The 21,161-nt window shown below is 38.3% G+C and overlaps 1 protein-coding gene across 1 annotated transcript; it reads left to right on the top strand.

The window, feature by feature from the left end:
- Positions 1 to 397: 397 nt before the first annotated feature.
- LOC131455189 (ATP-binding cassette sub-family C member 4-like) lies at positions 398 to 20,863 on the top strand. The gene is made up of 31 exons (XM_058622668.1): positions 398 to 615; positions 1,184 to 1,294; positions 3,046 to 3,166; positions 3,573 to 3,797; positions 3,998 to 4,087; positions 4,512 to 4,675; positions 4,849 to 4,974; positions 6,881 to 7,130; positions 7,367 to 7,474; positions 8,833 to 8,922; positions 9,097 to 9,288; positions 9,986 to 10,080; positions 10,411 to 10,497; positions 10,830 to 10,926; positions 11,891 to 12,085; positions 12,437 to 12,574; positions 13,087 to 13,124; positions 13,220 to 13,332; positions 13,423 to 13,569; positions 13,680 to 13,759; positions 14,092 to 14,242; positions 15,056 to 15,175; positions 15,273 to 15,383; positions 15,457 to 15,557; positions 16,924 to 17,115; positions 17,212 to 17,367; positions 17,809 to 17,898; positions 18,219 to 18,391; positions 18,615 to 18,720; positions 19,651 to 19,785; positions 19,879 to 20,863. The coding sequence occupies exons 1-31, from the start codon at positions 542 to 544 to the stop codon at positions 19,954 to 19,956; spliced, it is 3,954 nt and encodes a 1,317-aa protein (XP_058478651.1). The 5' UTR covers positions 398 to 541; the 3' UTR covers positions 19,957 to 20,863.
- Positions 20,864 to 21,161: the final 298 nt, after the last annotated feature.

The raw sequence follows: 21,161 nt of genomic DNA on the forward strand, positions 1-21,161 counted from the left end.
TGGCGAGAGTCAAAACAATGACAATAAAGTGGAAAGAATAAACTTAAATTTGGCTTCCTGTGGGTCTTTTTTGACCCGTCTAGTCTGTCCTTTCTCAGGCTGTGGTCTCCCACGTTTTTAAATTCAGTCATAAAGTAAAACACTTGGTCTAAAAGTAAAACCACAAAAAACGTACACCTTTACCAAAACAAAATTATGGTCATACTTTAAAAAATGACATTAATTGTAATTCCATTCGTGTATGACCAACTGTAGTGTTTTAAACCAGTCGTGAACGTGAGCAGACGGAGCAGCCAATAGCAGAAGAGCACAACATTTTCCAGCCAATCACGTGTCCGCGAAGCAGAAGTCATCAATTAATGTTGTGTTTTTTTTCATTCATGTCTCGTGTCGCGTTTGTCCAGGTTCATACTGTAACTCACTCACTCACACACACACATACAGCGTGTGGAGTCGTACCTCCGCGGCTCTACTCCACACCCGGAGAAGCTGCTGTCTGAGCGGATACAGCTGCTGCTGCTGCTGCTGCTGAACAAGCACCATGGAGAGTGTCGGTAAAGAACCCAAGACGAACCCAGCGGCGACGGCCAATTGTCTGTCAAAGCTATTATTCTGGTAAGTTGACCAAACTTTTGTCATGTAGTATTAAAATATACTGAAAACACACCTTTTAAAAAAAAAAAAAAAAAAAACTTTTTAACTAAGCACATTTGTTCCCAATTATAGATCATTGGAAAAAGCAATCACAAAATGACATTTACCAGACTGCTGCCATTTATATTGTCCAATAAAATGTGACCAGTTGTGCTTTACACATGACTTGATACAATTAAGCACAAGGGCCGAAAGTATTACTCGAACTAATCGATTATTAATCATTACTAAATTAATCATCTACTGTTTTGATACGTTTTCAGATCTTCTTAAATGTAAATATTTTCTGGTTTATTTGCTCCATATAAGAAAGAAATTATTAAAACTGATTATTTTTTTGGTTTGTGGACAAAACAAGACATTTCAGAGCACCATCATAAATAAAATATATATATGTATATTGTTAATCATGTGTATATATATATATATATATATATATATATATATACTAACCCTACTTTAACTTGATGCATTTATGTGTATTTCTTTCCAAATGTTCTGCTGGCTTCTGGGATTATTCCTCACTCAGGTGGCTCAACCCTATGTTCTACATTGGAAACCAACGCAGGCTGGAGGAAGAAGATCTGTATGAAGTCCTTCTGGATGACAAGTCAGAAATAGTGGGTCAAAGCTTGCAGAGGTAGCTTTTTTTTTTTTTAAATCCCAATGTGTTCCTGTCACATTCTACCACATTAATTTAGTATATACAATACTGTGCAAATATATATATGTATTGTTTTAGCAATGCTATAATGATCATACGGTGTAATTATTACTCAATCGAACACATCCAGTAAATATGGGAAACATGAATGCAGTTTTGAAATAACAAATCTTTCAGGAAAAAAAATAGCTTGTAGTTTTTCTACAATTTCATGTTAATCTCTGCTGTGAAAAAGGCCTATTACACAAGGGTTATTCAAGACATGATTGAGCATTACGTACACATTATTACGACTTATACAAGACCAACTTTCAGTCACATCATGATCACTGGATCGTTACAAATGCCAGATGATCCCAGAATTTGACAGACAACAAAGCAGGTGGTTGCACAGTACTGTGTATGCTTCTTAGTTTCCATTATTATGGTATCAGGTGTTGCAGTTTTTGATGTTGATCATTTTACACAATTTTATACCTTTAACCTCACCAGTGGTGAACAGATTGACAGCAGCAGTGGTGTGCACAGACATTTGGGAGGGCAAGGGGCTAAAATTAAAAGGGCACCTACTGTGCACATTTCCAGTTCTAGCACGACTCGGCTCGACTCTACTTGGCTTTTTTTGTTTTTCCATTAGGGATAGTACCTGGTACTTGGTACTCTTCTAGTACCTGCTCTGGCAGCACGACGTGCGACACAGGAATCAAACCGAACAATGCCGAAGTGTAGATTAGTTAAAAAACAACCTGTTCAGCCGCTTCTATATTTGCTATAGAAATATTGACTAAAAAGTGGGTAGGGAGTTATCGTGAGTTGGGGGGTGAGTGAGCACCGCAGGGGGCGTGACGATCGAGTGACAACAAGTGCAAATCCTGGCAGCTTGCTGTGGTATTTCCAGTGGCAACTTAGAGCTACATTTAGCGCGAGACACACACATTTCAATAAGTTTACACACTCACACATGACATTTATCACGCAAAAGCAAAAGACATTGTGAAGATGCTGGCTGAAGCTGGTAAGAGTGTGTCATTATCCACAGTGAAACGAGTACCGTACCGACATGGGCTGAAAGGCCACTCTGCCAGGAAGAAGCCGTTACTCCAAAAGAAATATAAAAAAGACAGATTACAGTTTGCAAATGCACAAAGACCTTAATTTTTGGAGACATGTCCTGTGGTCTGACGAAACTAAAATCGAACTGTTTGGCCATAATGACCATTGTTACATTTGGAGGAAAAAGGGTTAAGCTTGCAAGCCTGAGAACACCATCCGAACTGTGAAATACGGGGGTGCCAGCATCATGTTGTGGGGTTGTTTTGCTGCAGGAGGGATTTGTGCACTTCACAAAATAGATGGCATCATGAGGAAAGAACATTATGTGGAAATACTGAAGCAACATCTCAAGACATCAGCCAGGAAGTTGAAGCTTGGGCACAAATGGATCTTCCAAATGGACAATGACCCGAAGCATACTGCTTCTGAATGAATCTGGAAATTGCACCCAAGGATGAACCAGACTTGTGCAAGTCACAAAATTCTCTTCCTGATAGCTTGGCTGCTTTATTTTGACTTTCTCATGATGTTACACAAAGAAGCAGTGTGTTTCTGGTGTGCCTTAAAATACATCCACAGGTGTGTCTCTAATTAACCCAGAAGCTTCCAAAGAGAATGAAAAAAAAGCACATGTGTCTTTTTATAAAGTGTATGTAAACTTCTTGTTTTAACAGACACTGGGAAAATGAGCTACTGAAGGCAGCCAAAGAAATGCGGACACCCAAATTCAAAAGTGCCATCATCAGATGCTTCTTGAAAGAATATCTACCACTTGGATTGGTGTCTTTTTTGCTGGTCAGTGTTGTCTGTGTTCACGTTTTGGAAAGTGAATTGGGCCATAACCTCTGCCTCCTAAATGCTGCTCTGTTTTGTTAAAATTAAAGAATTTAATTAAAAAATTACATCATTTATTAGTGCCGGTAATGGAAAGTATATTTTTGTTATTGATATAATAGTTATTTTGTATTATTTTCATGAATCTATTCATAATCATTTGAGATAATTTTGATGCCCCTGGAAATTTTTCCCCACCCCTATCGTCTTTTTTTATATTTATTTATTTTCCCAAGACATTCAAGGCAAAACAAATGTAAAAAATTGAATTGAGATTTCATGTATCAGAGCCCAGTATATAGAATGATCAGCTGTCATCAGCATGCTGTGATGCTCACCTGTCTTCATGTCGTTTCCTTCATATCAGGAGGGCCTTAAATTTTCCCAGCCACTTTTACTGGAGGTGATACTTGTGTACTTGGAAAATGTGGACCCAGAAGATGAGGTGGCTTACCACAAGGCACTCGGATACACAGCTGGTTTTTGTTTCTCCTCCCTGGTAATCTCACTGGTCCATCACTTCCAGTTCTTCCTGCTCCAGAGAACAGGCTGGAGGATAAGAGTGGCTGTGGGTCACATGATCTATAAGAAGGTTGGAAGAGTTTGTTCAGCCACACAAAGATGAAACAATTCCTCTTTTTTTATTCACACCCAGTCATGAACAAAGCTTCTACAACACTGTTTCTTCATCATGTTGCTAATTTGTAGACCACTCAGGGTTAATAATACTGAATATTGACATTAAAAATGTCGGCATTTGTGGTTGATGTTGCTTCACCAATCTTTCTCTAGACTCTGTGTCTCAGCAATTCAGCCATCATAAAGACCACCACGGGCCAGATTGTCAACCTCCTTTCCAATGACGTCAACATGTTTGATGAGGTATGTGACAGGTCGTTTGTTTGTTTATTTATTTATTATTGTTATTATTATTATTATTATTATTATGTAATTTCTGCCACCAGCCCAATTCCTGATTTAGTGGCTAATCACCTCGGTCTTTTTTTGTAAAGTTCCTTTGTATTCTTTTTTGTAAGTCACATTCGTCTATATTGTACAGTATTTGCTGGACCAGAGCCGTCCTGACATGTGTCTTGAGTACAGTGGAGGATTTAGAGCATCTAAAAGTTTATCACTTAGAAAGAAAACACTCACAGTTTGTCACCTGATGAACATTTGCACTAGAAAAGGATGTTTAGTGCGCCTCATGTACTGTAAAACTGTGACTAAGAAGTGTCATTTATCGACACAATTTTTGTGTGACTGATGACATTCAAACATATTTTTTGCAATTTCTCTTTAACAGTTGACTATCTTTCTGCACTACATATATATCGGACCAGTCCAGGTAGCTATAGTGATAATACTGCTGTGGTTCAGGATGGGCCTAACATCCTTAGCAGGCTTGGGGGTCATTGTGATGCTGCTGCCCATTCAAGTATGTTGTGGAGCATTCTATTCTAAATACAGGTAACACACACAAACACACACAGTTTTTGTTAATCCTCCACTTATCCCACACTTGTGGTTAATGTTATACTTGCTGACGTTTTACAGTGAACAAAGTTGTTCTGTTAACCTGTTAAAAACACAGTACATTTTTGGAAGAAGCATTTCTCGTCATCGATTTTGTTCTTTCAAAGGCAATTGTCAGCAAATTTGACAGACAACAGAATCCGCATTATGAACGAAGTGGTGTCTGGAATGAGGATCATCAAGATGTACGCTTGGGAGAAACCATTCACTGCTTTGGTCACTGATGTCAGAAGGTAAAATCTGTCCAACTTCAATCAGTAGCTCCTTTTTGACTGATGTTTTTATGAATATGATCCGAGTTACAGAACTACATTTCAGGTGATTCATGCAACATATTTAATGGAGAATGGTTGCCAATTTTTTGGAAACACGGAGTTGCACTTATACCCGACATTGCACTGTGTGCATTCATGTCTATCATACTGTCTGTCATTTGGTTACATTTTGTGTCTCAGCAACAGGCAGGGTTCAATGTGAAGGTGTTTCTGCTAGAGCAGCAGTGGACAGTCATGGCATGGTAATCGGAGACAGTAATCCAAACCAACATATTAATTGTGATTAAAACATTTGCTGTTATTGATTTAATCACAATTAATTGTTATTATTATGATGATCATTATTATTATTATTATTATCATTATTATTATAATATAAATAACAATAATAATAATAATAATCACTAACTTATACAAAGGAGAATACACGTTTCAGTCCTCCATCAACCAGGGACATTGAGAAACTTTATCCTCCTATTGCCTGAGAGCAAATTCTATTGTAGATACACCGTTTCAAGTTATTTGTTTGTTTTTAGCTTTAAACAGGAGCCGGGAACAGGGAAGTCAACATTAGAAAGATGTGTGTCTATGCCCGAAGGCATTCACATTTCAGCAACAACTTTTAACTGTCTACTCTCACATTTCCAAATGATATGTATCATTTGCATATTCTCTCCTGCACAAATGCATTGTGTTAACACATGTTTAGTTGCTGAATTAAAGATGCTACATGTAAGACAGAAATAAGGAAACATGATAAATTGATAAATTGATATACTGCCTTCACAAAATACATTTTCATTTGTGAGCTACAAATTCTGTTTATGTTTTGGTTCGGGTGTTGGACATAATAATAATATGGACATTTAATCGCATGAAATCATGCATGTTTTGGTTTGAAATTGCCATAAATATATACTTTTAAATGCTCTAAATCAGAGGTCTCAAACTCATGGTTCAATTGATTCCACGCAGGCCACAGCTTAATGTGGAGTTCTTTGAGATATTTTGTGTAATTTGTACATTCAATTTGCATCATATGTATGTTTATTTGTTGGGAACTTCATAACAATTTTTATTTTATTTTCATTTTCATTTTGAAATTCTGTGAAATACCTGTGTATATATATATGTATATATATATGTCTGTATGCCAGTCAGTTTTAGATGTACAGTACATACTGCTGTATTGGTTTTTTCCCAGCAAACATTTCAGCACCTCAAACCCATGAGAAAAAAATATCTCTTTGGAAAACATGTAAATGTCTGATGTAGTTTGAATTTCTTTTTCTACCTGGAGCAACCTTAAACAAATGAGGATACCATGCAATCATGGTGTTATTCAAAAGGATTACTTAAGTTTTACATTTGTTCTTAAACAGATCCATTACATAACCAATAATCATTCTGGACCAATGCTGTTTTTACAATAGCCCCCAAAAGACAAACTAAACATCTTTTGAGTTTCGATGCAGGGTGTGTGTGTGTGTAATGAACCAATATTTCCATCATTAGCTTTCAGAATAATTTAAAATATTAAATATTAAATCCATCAACTCACCCTTCTCTTTTAGGTACGCACACATAGTCATGCAAACATGATGTGGTTTCCTAGATTTCAGCATGCATCCTACTAACGTGAACTTTCTGTGCTTGCTACATTTACTGTGCACATACACATTGTGTCCTGACATGCATTAGAAGGCCTAATTTACTTGTAGATGTCACATCTTTCTGAGTTGTGTGTGTTGCTGTAACTAAGCTGTTGTAGCTGTTTCAAACAAAAACAACAGATCCTAAAAGTCAGGAAATTGAGAAAAAAAAATTGTATTTTTATTGTATTGGATTTTTATTTTTATTTTAGGGAGGAGATCGCTGGGATTATAAAGAGCTCCTATGTACGAGGAGTCCTTTTGACCATGTTTTTTTGTGCCAGCAAGATCTTCATTTTTGTCCTCTTCGCCATCCACGTCGCTTTGGGAAATACCATCAAAGCCTCTACTGTATTTTTGGCAATGAGTCTTTACAACGCTGTGCGACTCACCGCCACATTCTTCTTCCCTCGTGCCATCGAGACCATGTATGGAACCAATGTCAGTTTAAACAGGTTTCAGGTAAACAATTTCAATTTTTATTTGGAGATTTTAAAACGAAAGGTTTAGTTTAGAAGCAGCATTTCTAAGATTTTATTTCACTTTTAACTCTCCTTTTATGTTCTTCATAAAAATGTTTCTGCATATGAATTCATTGTATATTTGTGTGTATGAATGTAAGTTTAGTGTTAGCGATTTCACTGAGATTTCTTATGATCCTTTGAACTCTGCTCTTACTGGGTTTTTTCATTGTCTAGGAGTTCTTATTGCTGGATGAGATCACACCACCCTGTGATGCACTGCCAGAGATTGAGAAGACGAAAGCTTCTGTGGAATTCCAGGATATAATCTGCTACTGGGACAAGGTCACTCATACCATACCATGTATCAGATCTATAGCCTAATACTGTAATTCTATTTTTTTAATCAGATATTCTTAAGGACATGTCATGCAATCTTGCAAAAACTAAAATAATGTAGCAGCTTGATTAGGGATTAAGCACGTCATTGTAACAATCCAGAGATTTTAAAACAGTAAGAGGAGAGACATTGCTGCATTTACACGTCTATATATTTATTCTAAGAGCCACATAAGCTGTGTCATTCTCTCGTCGTGTCTCTTCATAAAGTTCAGGAATCGCCGTGTTGCTGAAGTGACGACGGGATGGAATATTATACCGTGGCTCAATTAGATTTAATCATATGCTGAATCCTGCATCCTCTACCTATAGGCTGCATACCTTTCGCTATAAATAACCCCATTGCTTTACTTATGGCTTTTGCCCTGTCTGACTTCTCACCAATTGCCTGTTTAAATGCTGCTGGAAGCAGAAGCTGTCAATCGTCACTCTGGGGTGATGTCTCTGTCTATGGCTCTGCTTTCTCACATGAAGAGAAAAAAGTTTTACCCCTCGAAAAATCCCACCACACCATGATGACTACCAGGGCCGGCCCGAGGCATAAGTGAACAAAAGGGACTCCTGGCCACAAGGGGGCCCCCAATTTGAGTGTTTGGGGCATTTTCAGTTTAACTTCAGTAAAAAAATCTGTGAAATAAGTGTCCTCGAAGGTTAAAAGGTCTCTGGTTTGGTGTAAATAGCAACTTTATTAATACAGAAGTCTAGAGGGGAGCCCCAAAACATTGTTGGCAAGGATGGATTACTGAATGAGCCCACTGGGCACAAGAGGTCAAGGGGCCCTGAAACCCAAGCCCAAGTCACTTTGTCAAAAAGCAAAAGGCTATGAATTTGAACAAATTTATGTATTGCCCTGCTCCAGCTGGCATCTACCTGATTCAAGATTTTCTGGCGGAGGACCCTCAGATCCCCCTTCCCATATGCACCCTCTTCTGTGCCCAGGGAAAGAGTAGTTCATAATCCGTCTGTATTAATACAATTAAAATGTAACATTATAGTGTGACGTGTCAATAATCGTCAAGTACAGGTGACTCTGCCCCGTAAAGGCTCGGGCCTTCAGCATGTTGCCACTTGCGTCATCATAGGCTACAGTAAATCCGAAATCTAGTCCTTGAGTATTCTTCTCCTCAAACATACTATTCAGAATGAAAGGTCTTTTTATTTGTGAATACATTAATCTAGGCTAGAATATGCCCAGAAGCAAACATTATGTATTTATTTTTATTTTATTCTTTTAATGTGTTTTCTTCATGGACGTAGATGCAGCTTTACTTGATTAATCATTGTGTTTGTTTTACCCTGCATAGAATTTAAGTACTCCATCCCTGCAGAACGTCTCCTTTACTCTTGACTCAAATAAGCTGTTAGCTGTAATTGGACAAGTAGGAGCTGGAAAGGTCAGTGTTTTTCTTTCTGTTTTTTTTGAATACTTGTTGTGGACAAGTGTCAAACACCTGCCTGTCTATCTTTGCACACAAATACATAATACCCAGATATTGTTGACTAACATTGTTGCTTGAAATGCCTATCCTTAGTGTTTGACCATGTCATACTTCACTTTGTGCCTTCAGTCATCCCTGCTGAGTGCCATCCTCAGGGAGCTGCCTGTTGAAAATGGCCTGATAAAGGTCAGTGGTAATCTGACCTACACTGCCCAGCAGCCCTGGGTTTTCCCCGGAACCATCCGTGGTAACATCCTGTTTGGAAAAGAGCTAAATCCCCAGAAGTATGAGCTCGTCCTTAAAGCCTGCGCTCTGAAGAGGGTGAGAGATGTTTAATTACTCCTCCTAAATTATAGTTTTTTTTGGCCTTACGTGCCCAGCCATGGAAAGTGGGCCGAGGGGCATTATATATATTTTATTGTATTATTTAAATATTCTGAAAGTGTGATTTCTAAGTGTTTAAACAATGTCTAACACTGAAAACTGGCTTCGAACTAAAAATATTTGAAGATGTGGTACAGGGAGAATTTTAGCCTCACAGATTTACACCTTCTAGGAGCCAAGAGACAGTATCATCACATTTACATGACATCTGATATCTGTTAGCCCACAGGACATAATTGTATTGTTCTATTGTAGTAGATTGAACAATGGTTATCAATAGCAGGTCTAGGGACTCCAAGGGTTCTATGAAGAGGTCCCAGGGGGGTTCCAAGAGAGAAATAAAATGAAATATGAATATACATTTTGTAAAATTCTAAACAATTAAGCCAATACACTTAAGAGTTAGAAGGATCATATATAGATATATATTTCTAAAATACATTTAAGTGGCTCTGTGGTGTAGTGTGGATGGATCAGTCTGTTGCTGAATGAGCTGATGATGTGCTAGCATCACAGTCAAATCTGTCAATTTTATACAATATCTTCAGGCACACTCTCTGTGTTTCAGACACAGAAGTATTAAGTATTATCGCTGCTTCATCTATGGACCATATTTTGCTGTCCAAATGCACAGGATTTGGAGCTGTTCCCAGATGGAGACCTGACACTGATCGGAGACAGAGGCGTCAATCTCAGCGGGGGACAGAAAGCTCGCGTCAACTTGGCAAGGTAGGAGGACACTGGCCTGTGAACCAGACCAATGTGTGACTGTGAACTCGATTTAAAAGCGGAGTATGTCATTTACATTTACATTAGAAATAGTACCAAAATAAACAGCCCCAACCATTCCACTTGGAAAGCTTCTTCTACCCCTAACCCGAGCTAAAGCTGTGTTCCCATCATGGTACAGTTTATATTCCTGGGTTTTTTGGTGTGCCATACACCACATAAGCTTTTTTTAAAAAGCTATGTAGCAATTTGAGCAATTAAATGCTTATTAGGCAAACCCTAAGGTATAAGGAATTTAGTTTATTAATTAGTTTCTTTCATTTTGCTCAGAGCTGTGTATCAGGATGCAGATCTGTACCTTCTGGATGATCCTCTAAGCGCTGTAGATGCTGAGGTTGGGAGACACCTCTTTGAACAGTGAGTGACTTCAGAGTTTCACTTTTCTTCATGCTCATGGGATCTGTTTACAGTGATTGATTGATATTATACTTGATACACGAGTTAAAACTGTAGGGTTTAACTGCTTGTTAGATACATATCTAAAATGTTAATTGTGTCATTTTGCCATAGCAACTCCATTTGCAATGTCACATAAAGCACAAGTGATCACAAAGACATAAATACAGTCAATCTCATAACACAACACATTACAACTGACCACATATTAAAATGAAGGACTTATCCGTGGATTGATGGTAACCAGAGTGTGTGGACCAGAAAAGTGACCTAAGATTCGCTGTGTATAACAGGTGTATCTGTGGCCTTCTGAAGAACAAGACCCGTATCCTGGTCACCCACCAGCTGCAGTACCTGAAAGCAGCCAATGAGATTGTGGTCCTCAAGGAGGTCAGTGTCTGATTTTGAAAAATGCCAAGAAGTGACCTGGGAGCAGAGGAGGAGGGAGATTGGGGGCAGTACAGGGATGTGGTCTGGCAGTGAATATGACCAGGCACGGCCCGGGGCTTTTATAATTTAATCACACCAAATATTTAATGACAGACACGTCTGAGCCGGCGGTACAACATCAAATATAATATTATAGATAACATTTTTAAGCTAGTTAAAGAAACAAGTATAATATTAACGACAGAACCACTGTTTAAATAACGTTTGCACCGTGACAAAAATACAGAGCTGTCAATCTCACACATTTCTATAAGTTCACACGCTCACGGGCCACACATGCTGATGGGATAAAAGTCACCGCACATAAATTAAGAATCGATGAATCGATGACACAAAGGCCGATTGCTCTGCGCAGTTCATGCAAACAGCTGTCTTTTTATTAGCAACCTATCAGCCAGTCAGAGAATAGTATCTCATGTTGCTGGGTAAATACACTGGTTGCAGAATGGATGCACTGCGCTCTGATTCTCACGGCTTCCACACGACTGGACAACTGGAGTCCCAAGACTTTTCTCTCAGTACTTCTCACACGGAAATACACTGCATATTATGCATATTAGGTATGCATATTCACCTAATCCTGTTTCTGTGATGATGGACATTTGAGTTGCACTGCAGAAGACGCTTTGAAATCCCATCTGAGCAACCCAGACGTTCTGATTGAAACAGCTCTATAAAAATCCGATCAGAATCGCATTGGAAATCACCTCCATATGTGGTTTGAATAAGCTTTGGATCTGTTTTTTAGCTGTCCAGAAAATCAAGGTAGATACAATTCTAGTTCTTTGACAGTTCTACAGACAGTTCTCTGTAGTCTAGGACTACAAGCCTTGTGTTGTTTAGACAAGAGTGTGACAAAAGAGTGTTTTCCAACACTGCGTGTATGTGTTTCTATATGAATCAGGGTTACATGGTTGCAAAGGGGACATACACGGAGCTACAGCGGTCAGGAGTGGACTTCACCTCTTTGCTGAAGAAGGATGAGGAGGAGAATCCACAGAAGTCTTCTGACATCATCCGCAAAAGAACACAGTCCCAGAACCTTTCACGCTCTCGGTCCTCCACCACAAACTCCATCGTAGATGATGACTACTTACCGGTTAGTACAGATTCTTTCCTTTCTCAATAAACTCAAACTCAACAAAGTCATCATTTCACAAGGTCATAAATGCAACTTATCCCCGTAGCCAAGTGTTCCATGTGTCGAGTACCAGCAGACTTCCTCACACACACTCAAACAGGTTTCATGGTTACCATGTTCGTAGTTGTGTCTTTCAACAAGAAAAAGACTGGAAAGTCTTTTGCTCCAAGAAGCATATGTACATTTGTTACATACAGTCTGAGGCTAATCAAAGTGGAAGTGTGTGCTAAGCACAAATCCTAACAAAGATCTGCTCACATGCTGAATTGGAAAGTATGACCTGGCCCTAATCCTGCGTTTTCCTCACAGGCTGATAATGTGCCTACGGTGGCAGAGGAAAGTCGATCATTTGGATCCGTTCCAGTGAGTCTGTACGTTAAATATCTAACAGCTGGATCCAACATCATGTGGGTGATCGTCTCACTTGTGGTGGGCTTATTCGCTCAGGTACAAAATTTTACTATCTATGTGTTGTTCTGTGAGAAAAAATGCTCAAGTTAGTGTCTCCAAAGTACCTAATCCTCATATTGCATGTGTTTGGACCGCTGTGAAGGTACTGTGGGTGGGCTGGAGGAGGACAAACAAAAATAAAGGGTTTTTGAATTTGACTTTTGTCATTAAGCGTCAGATATATTTTTTAAAAATTCTTATTATTTGGCGAATTATCCCATTACTATGCATGGATTTAGACATTTTGTAAATAATTTGAATAAAAAATTAAGTAAATTAAACAAAAGTCACAGAAATTTTGGGGATTAGGCAAATTGGGCACTCTAAATTGACTGTAGGTGTGAGTATGAGAGTGAATGGTTGTTTGTCTGTGTTTAGTCTTCAGTGCCCCCCCCCCCCCCCCCAACCCTCATGTGGAGGATAAAGTGGTAGAAGATGGATTGATGGATGGATGAGAAATTACTGAGCATAATTGAGTACTATTTGCCCTTTTGTTTTTTATCTTCTAGATATTAGCCCTTATGCAGGACTGGTGGTTGGCTCACTGGTCAGTATAGCAGTAAAGCAAAGAAACTCTCTCTCTCTCTCTCCTTAAAGTAATTTCATACCTTTTTTTTAACTTTGCACTCTTTTAATAATCAGGGCTGATGAGCAGAAGAGGATAGATGACATCATCATCCAAAATGGACAAAATATGACTACACAAGGCACCACTGCACAGCTAGACACAGATTTGTACCTTGCTGTTTTCGGAGGTGATGTGTAACCTAAAGCCATTGACTTTATTCAGCATGTGCTATGTGTGAGACGCCAATGAACTAAAGCAGAAGATGCTGTTTTAACAGGTATTACTTTGGCAACCATCGTTTTTGCCTTTATTAGGAACTTCCACTTTCTATACCTGTTGGTGATGTCTATACAGGCTCTGCACAACCAAATGTTCAATGCTATAATCAGAGCACCTGTGCGCTTCTTCGACATAAACCCTGTTGGTGAGTTAAAAGCAATCTGTTATCACATTTAGCTCAGTAGACTTTGCTTCTATGTTGAGCCTCTTTTTGCAGGCCATGTTTGATGATGATTTTCTCCTGTCTCACCTCAGGAAGAATTCTGAACAGGTTTTCAAAGGATGTAGGCCAGCTGGATTTGACCATGCCAATTAACTTTGTGGACTTTGTTCAGGTAAGTACACGCGATCAAGTACGCACAGGATCAGTTTGGTCCTCTCTGATGTTATCCACATTATGTTCACTGTTCATACATGAGGCCTCAGGTCTTCTTCAATAGCACATGAAGTCCCTTTTAGAGCAAAATAGCTGGTAAAGTGCAGCACATATGTGTGAACACCAGTGTGGTTGATGTATGGTGAATTTATTTTCTTCCTCCGTTTTTATCATAACCAATCCCATCACATACTGAACCAAATTGAATGGCACAGATCTGTGCACTGTGACACCCATATTTACTTTAGCAAGTAATCATTGTTTGTTGCCTTCACTTTTTATTTGATGCAGACTTCCATGCAAGTTCTGGGGACAGTTATTATGACTGCCGTCCTGATCCCCTGGGTACTCATAATTCTACTGCCTCTGATGGTTATCTTCTTCTTCTTGCAACGCTACTACCTGCAGACGTCCAGAGACATCAAACGCCTCGAGGGCACAAGTGAGTGTGTTATACACAAGTATGCAGATGGCCAGGAGCTTGTTCAGTTTGTTCAGTAAATGTTAGTGACATCTAATGGTAAGGCTGTAGATGAAGAAGTGTTGAACTGTTTGTTCTGAAACTTTAGGGTTTCATAAACGAGGTAATGACGCAGATACACACACAAACGCAGCGTTAATTGGAGCTTCCGGTCTATGTCGCCTTTAAAGATAACCGAACAAATAAATGCTCATGAAGCCATGTTTAAGTTTTTAACCAATGATACCAGCCAGAGTCCTGAACCCATTTCAATGCACAATTGCTTACCAGCTGATGTAATGGTAGTGACACATGAGTAAGGCAGTTTTTCTGTTCAAGTTCCTCCTTGGTCTTAAATATTAGGTAAAAATCTCACTATGTCCCTGTTAGGGGCTCTGTATCAGAGTGACAAACCATGCAATAATGTTGAATTATTGCATTGCACTGATTGTGACAGTGTCATCTAGTGGAAATAGCATGTTTGCTTTTTTTCTCCATGTGCCGAATATGGCCAAAAAATAATATGTCATTCACTCAATAGAAAGAAAACAACATAAAAGTTCCTAAACTCACCAAATTGAAGAACATTAACAAGATATAGAGAAAAAAGTGTTGTCCTATTCTAGTTTATAACATTTCAAGTGAATTTGTGTAAGCTTACCTGGATTTATCACAATGGTCTTCCACAACATGTGTGTCAGAAATGTTGTTATTCCTTTAAATATCTTTTTGAAAACGTGAAATACTAGTCAGAAAAAAAATGAAAGGCATGCCCGCTCTGTTATTGTCCCGCAGCTCGTAGTCCAATCTTCTCCCATCTGTCTTCATCCCTCGCTGGTCTGTGGACAATCCGAGCTTTCAAAGCTGAGGAAAGACTCCAGAATATTTTTGATGCCCAGCAGAACGTGCACTCAGGTTTTATTTTTTCTCCCCCCCCCCTCTCTCCACTGTGAATCTTTTGTGACCCGTGTTCCTCTGGTCTCAATAACATATTTTCCTTCATGCTGAACAGAAGCCTGGTTCCTGTTCCTGTCCACTTCTCGCTGGTTGGCTCTCCGCCTCGATATCATTTGTTGGGCTTTTATCGTGGTGGTCTCATTTAGCTGCATGTTACTCAAAGAACGTAAGGAAGACTGAAAAGACTGCGCGTTAAATAAGGTTTGATGAGGTTTGACATGTTTTCTGTTTCCTCCCAGAACTGGGTGCTGGGGCCGTCGGTTTGGCCCTGAGCTACTCTGTCCAATTGATCATCCTTTTCCAGTGGGGTGCCAGGCAGAGTGTAGAGGTGGAAAACATGGTAAAGAATTCACTGTCTTTAACAAACAGTCATAACTGCTGCTCTGTGTCTCTCACTCAAAACAGTCTCAGAAGACGTAGTTTGATGATGTCAGGAAGTTGTTGTCTTCTTGTGTCATTCTGTGCGTTCACTTTACAGGGAGAACAATAGAAGTTATAGCAGAGACAATTTAAAGTCGTTCTAAATCAAACTGTCTTTTACCTTGAATAGAAACACAATTTGGCTGATGTTAGTACATGACTCAACAAACTAAATAGCATTTGCCACTTCATATTTGAATATTGTAATGTACAAATGTACATATTATATCTTATTGTCTAGAGGTACGGGGTAGCACAAACATTTTTGCTTACTTCAAAAGAATTCCATACTGAAACATACTGAAATTTTAAGATTTTATAGATTATGACACAATTTAAATTATGTTCAAAGCAAAAAAAATAAATAAATAATTAAATTTTAAAAAATAAATGAGGGACAGTCAATATAATCCAAGTGGAAAATATATATTTTAAAAGCCAAAGCCATGGACAAATGTTTGTAACTTGAAAATGTTAAAACATTCAGTACTATGTAAGTGTTCGTAAAAAATATTATTATGTAGGATGAGATAAGAGAGAAGTCATGTTTGATCCTTTCTGTTACTTATTCTTATTCATTTCTATTCAGAAAATGAAAAAACATGTTCATTTGTAAAGAAATTATAAGAGCAAACAGCAGGAAAAACAATATACTTCACACTGGCTACTGACAGATACTGACAAATATGAACTCAATTAAAGTGGTTATCGAAAACATGCTATTTGTTGGGTGATTTTAATATTCATTTATTTAAGATAGAGAATCCACAAATTGCTGTATAAATATCTCTGTATTCAAATCAGTTGTATCCTCTTATCCATATGGCAACTAGAACGTCAGAAACATCTGCTACACTTATTGACAATATTTGTTTTACAAATTCTTTTGACCGCATTATTAGCATTTAATAAAAAAAAATACAGCATTTTAGATTAAAGATAACTATTTAAACTATTTAAATGTTTTGTTTTTTTTACTTTCGATTTATGATGTTTAATCAGGTTTTGTAGTTTTTGTATATATTTTTTTCTTACTCTTATTAGTATTCTTGACCTCTCCTGGCACATTTTAATATCTGATTTCTTTGTGGGATTTTATGCTATTTGTGTATGCAAAATAAATGAAACTAAAAGCATGGTTATCTGGTAATAATAACAATTATATTATTCTTTTTCTACAAACTTTATATGCATGTATATGTGTGTTTAGTTATGAATACATAGAGTTTTCTCCTGGTCAACTACATAGATTCAAGTGTGTCATATCCACTCCTAACTGTCCACAGATGACTTCAGTGGAAAGAGTAGTGGATTACACTAACCTGGAGAGTGAAGGACCCTGGGAAAATGACAAACGCCCTCCTCCCGATTGGCCGAAAAAAGGTCTGATAACCTTTGACCGAGTCAACTTCGCTTATAGCAGTGATGGGCCACTGGTGCTGAAGGATATCAACTTGACGTTCAAACCCAAAGAAAAGGTCAGACATTTTTGTCACTGGAGAACAAAGAAGAAGAAAAGAAAATGTTGTTGTTTTTAGTAAAGCAACGCTTATCTCTGTATTTCTGGGTGTCAGATTGGTGTTGTGGGAAGAACGGGTGCTGGGAAAAGCTCCCTGGTCTCGGCTGTGTTCCGCCTCTCAGAGGCTGAGGGCAACATCTACATCGATGGTGTTCTGACCTCAGAGATCGGCCTCCATGACCTGCGCAGTAAGATATCTATCATTCCTCAGGTAAATATTGGCAAAATATTTTTTTTTATCTTTATATGGTCCTATATTTTTGCCTTACTGCACTGATGTACGGAAAAATGTAAATCTTTGTTTGTATTTCATACATCACTAAAGTAGATTATAAAATAAAATATTGAATATTAAGATTATATATATATATATGTATATATATATGTATATTTATGCAATGTAAACCCTGTGTAGCCAGGTTATATAAAACATGTCTAGACAGAGATCACGATTGCGCTGGTGTATGTATGTGACAAATATATACTATATACTATATACTGTATTGTTTTACATTTGTGTAAATAATTTTTAAAAAAAAACTAACATAATTTTAGCGTTAAAAGTTTATCGAAAAACTTCATAAATCAGATTTTACTGACTTGAATGACTTGAAGAAAATTGACCTGTGGCCCCTCCATGTCTTGTCTCTAGGACCCAATGCTGTTTACTGGCACAGTGAGGAAGAACCTGGACCCTTTTAACCAACATACAGATGAGCAAATGTGGCAAGCTCTGGAAGAGGTCAGCCACACTTATAGTGCTTTTCCACTACACAGTTCCAGCACTACTCTGTTTCCATTAGCGATAGCACCTGGTACCTGCTGCTTTTCTTGGTACCTGCTCCAGCGAGGTTCCAAACGAGCTGAGCCAATACCAAAATGTGACGTCGTTGAAGACTTGCTTTACTTGTCATATTTCTCAGTCCACTCATACTATCTTTACAATATGTAAATGTATGTACAATATGTTTTATTATTATCAATAATATTATTATCATTATCTTTATCATTATCATTATCATTATCGTTATTAATGGTTTGATGTCTGTGTGTTCTCTGCAGGTGCAGCTGAAGTCCATGGTGGAGGATCTGCCTGCTAAGCTGGCGACAGTTCTGGCCGAGTCAGGCTCCAACTTCAGTGTGGGTCAGAGACAGCTCGTCTGTCTGGCCAGAGCCATCCTGAGGAAGAACCGCGTCCTCATCATTGACGAGGCCACAGCCAACGTCGACCTCAGGTACGGGCTGATCGTGCATGTCTCTGGCAGTAGTTAGAAAAAGCTCAAATGATCACTGATCACTCTCTTAACAGTCTATACGTAGTGAAGCATTTATGACATTAAGGTGTTTTCATTGTATCAGATCTTATTTTCTTTTTCTGACGTCCAATCCAGTGTGATTTTGACCCAATTAATTTAAATGTTGTTATACTAACCTTAATCTGCTTAATGCACTGTACAGGACAGATGAGCTGATCCAGAAGACCATACGAGAAAAGTTCAGAGAATGTACAGTGATCACCATCGCTCATCGTCTCAACACGATCATAGACAGCGATCGCATATTGGTGAGTCATCCACATAAGTCCCGTGGCCACAAAGTCATCACCTGCAGGTGTAAACACAAACATGTGTACACACTGTTGTTTCCTCTAAGGTGAGTAAAAATTGTTCAAACAGTTGTAACTGACTAAAGGCGGAAAGTCATAGGAAATCATTTCAGACGGAGACATATTTATGAATGCTGAATGCTTCTTGTCCCCGCCCACCTCTGGGCTGCCTGTGTACACACACAAACGCTCCCTCAGTGCGGTCCAATAGCGTTCAGATAAAGATCGCACTCCAGTAGCACACCAGTAATGATTCATGATTTCTTGTCACCAACATGAGAGGCAGAAAAATAACATTTAAGTTACGCACTGCAGCTTTAACTCTTAGGGCCAGGTCTAATATTAATCATATATTATATTTTTATTATCTGACCTAATTATGTCAAATACCAATTACTTTTTAAAGACTTTAACCCATTAAATGCCAGGTTTTTGTCACATTTGTTACCATGTTTTTAGCTAAAAAAAAAACCCAGAAAATAAAATATGAAATAAATTCAATATTCTACTTGCAAAGTAGATTTGTTATGAATTTTTACAGACACACACAGGGAGAGAGTGGCACACATTATCCATAGTTACGCCGTAGACTGTCCCGTAACCAGGATGTTTCGGTTTGCACACGTGACCACTGGCAGTAAACAAACAACGTTAACTGCGTAGAAAATGTTATTGTGTTAAATTATTTAAATGAATCACCAAAATGAATTTGTTAACGCCGACAGCACTAGTTTGTACACGGTTAGAACACAGCCAACGATCAAAGAAACAAAGAATGAACCGTAAGATACATTGATAATGGATAAACCTCTGTAATCTTGAGGTACCGACATATAAACATATTCGCATTTATAATACTGTGCAAAAGAATACTCCTTTTGTCTCCAGGTTCTAGACGCAGGAAATATCAAAGCCTTTGATGAACCTTATGTCCTCCTCCAAAATCCAAATGGCATCTTTTATAACATGGTGCAGCAGACGGGCAAACAGGAGGCAGCTTCTCTGCATAGCACGGCTAAACAGGTGAGCGTCACTCGTCTTAAAACGTCTTCATTCCTGTGACACGTTTTGATCTTAGGCAACGCTAACATCGGCCGGCGCTGTGTGTGTTTTCAGGTGTATGACAGCAGAATTCGTACCAGCCTACCAAATGGACACAAAGACAGCCTGGTCATCTCTGAGACGCCGATGTGAGCTCAGAGGGAGCTGCTGAGGAGACTGAGCAGAATGTCAACAATTACAAAATGGCTGCATGATCCTTTCATTTTGCTGATGTTTGTACGTCCAACCAACAACTTTCCCAACCTCTGTTTGCAGCCAATTTATTTGTCACTTGATCTATTTTTTATGTTCCACTTCCAGCTTCTTTCCACGCAGACTCACGGAGCCAAATATGTGATCGTTGCTTAAATTATCCAAACATTATCCAAAGATTTTCTGTTGACGCTGTGTTCACACCTGCTGTGAACATCCGACGACACTGATCCTCTGTTCAGATTAGACCTGCTGCTAATACTAGTGACGTCACTACTCCGCTTGCAAACACTTTTCACCGTCTAATCGTGCACTTGTGTGCAGAAAGAATCACACAGACAGGAGTAGGAAATGGCTGGTAAATTTTGAAATAAAATTAAATAATGATACAAAATCTCGTAATATTACAACTTTATTCTCGTAAGAAAAAAAGTGATTTTACTTTTTTTGGCCCTAATACTGCATCGAAAACTTCATCATAACATATGAACTCACAACCTCAGACGTACAATACCCATTACTTTTGGGGTTTTTAAATCTTATTTTGAATCTCTAAGTTTTAAAATTGCGTAAAATTAACAACATTGTAAGATTGCAACTTATGACCTCAGAGATACAAGTCCAGGTCCTGAGCTACCTCCTCAGACATGTTTGCATTGAATATTCAACTTAGAATATCCACTATATCACTGACCTACATTCTAAGATCAACTTCTAACAGTGAGTTCCTTTGGTGTTTTATCATAATCTGAAGTTTCAAAAACAATCACGCTTCCTGCTACTGGTGTTCATGTTTTCTTGGAGCTTTTGATGGTTTATATTGAATCTTGGGCTCACAACCTCAGACATACAACCTCAGACATACAAATTTCTCATAGACAAGCAAATTAAAATTCTACCACTAGATGGCATCATTCAATGACTTAAAATCAACCTATTCTGCACAACTGCTCATAAAGTGATCAAGGAGGTAAAGAGAGAGAATCAGTCACCTGATTAGTGTCAAAACTGACACTAATTACTAAAAAGCTCATAATAATTTAGTAATACTGGTAACGACAAAAATTGCACATATAGAAAAAGAGATAATGTCACTAGTTCTGATCGTAGTAGTTTTTTTATTTCAGTTGTGGACTTTTTTACAT

This window comes from Solea solea, chromosome 2 (assembly GCF_958295425.1).
Source record: "Solea solea chromosome 2, fSolSol10.1, whole genome shotgun sequence".
Classification (NCBI taxonomy): Eukaryota; Metazoa; Chordata; class Actinopteri; order Pleuronectiformes; family Soleidae; genus Solea; species Solea solea.

What these genes read in the sequence shown, in the direction of transcription:
- LOC131455189 (XM_058622668.1), top strand. Translation starts at nt 542, where the DNA reads ATGGAGAGTGTCGGTAAAGAACCCAAGACGAACCCAGCGGCGACGGCC. An exon ending in ACGTCAACATGTTTGATGAG is followed by an intron (nt 4,088 to 4,511) that starts GTATGTGACAGG and finishes TCTCTTTAACAG; the next exon opens with TTGACTATCTTTCTGCACTA. An exon ending in GGGAGACACCTCTTTGAACA is followed by an intron (nt 10,498 to 10,829) that starts GTGAGTGACTTC and finishes TGTGTATAACAG; the next exon opens with GTGTATCTGTGGCCTTCTGA.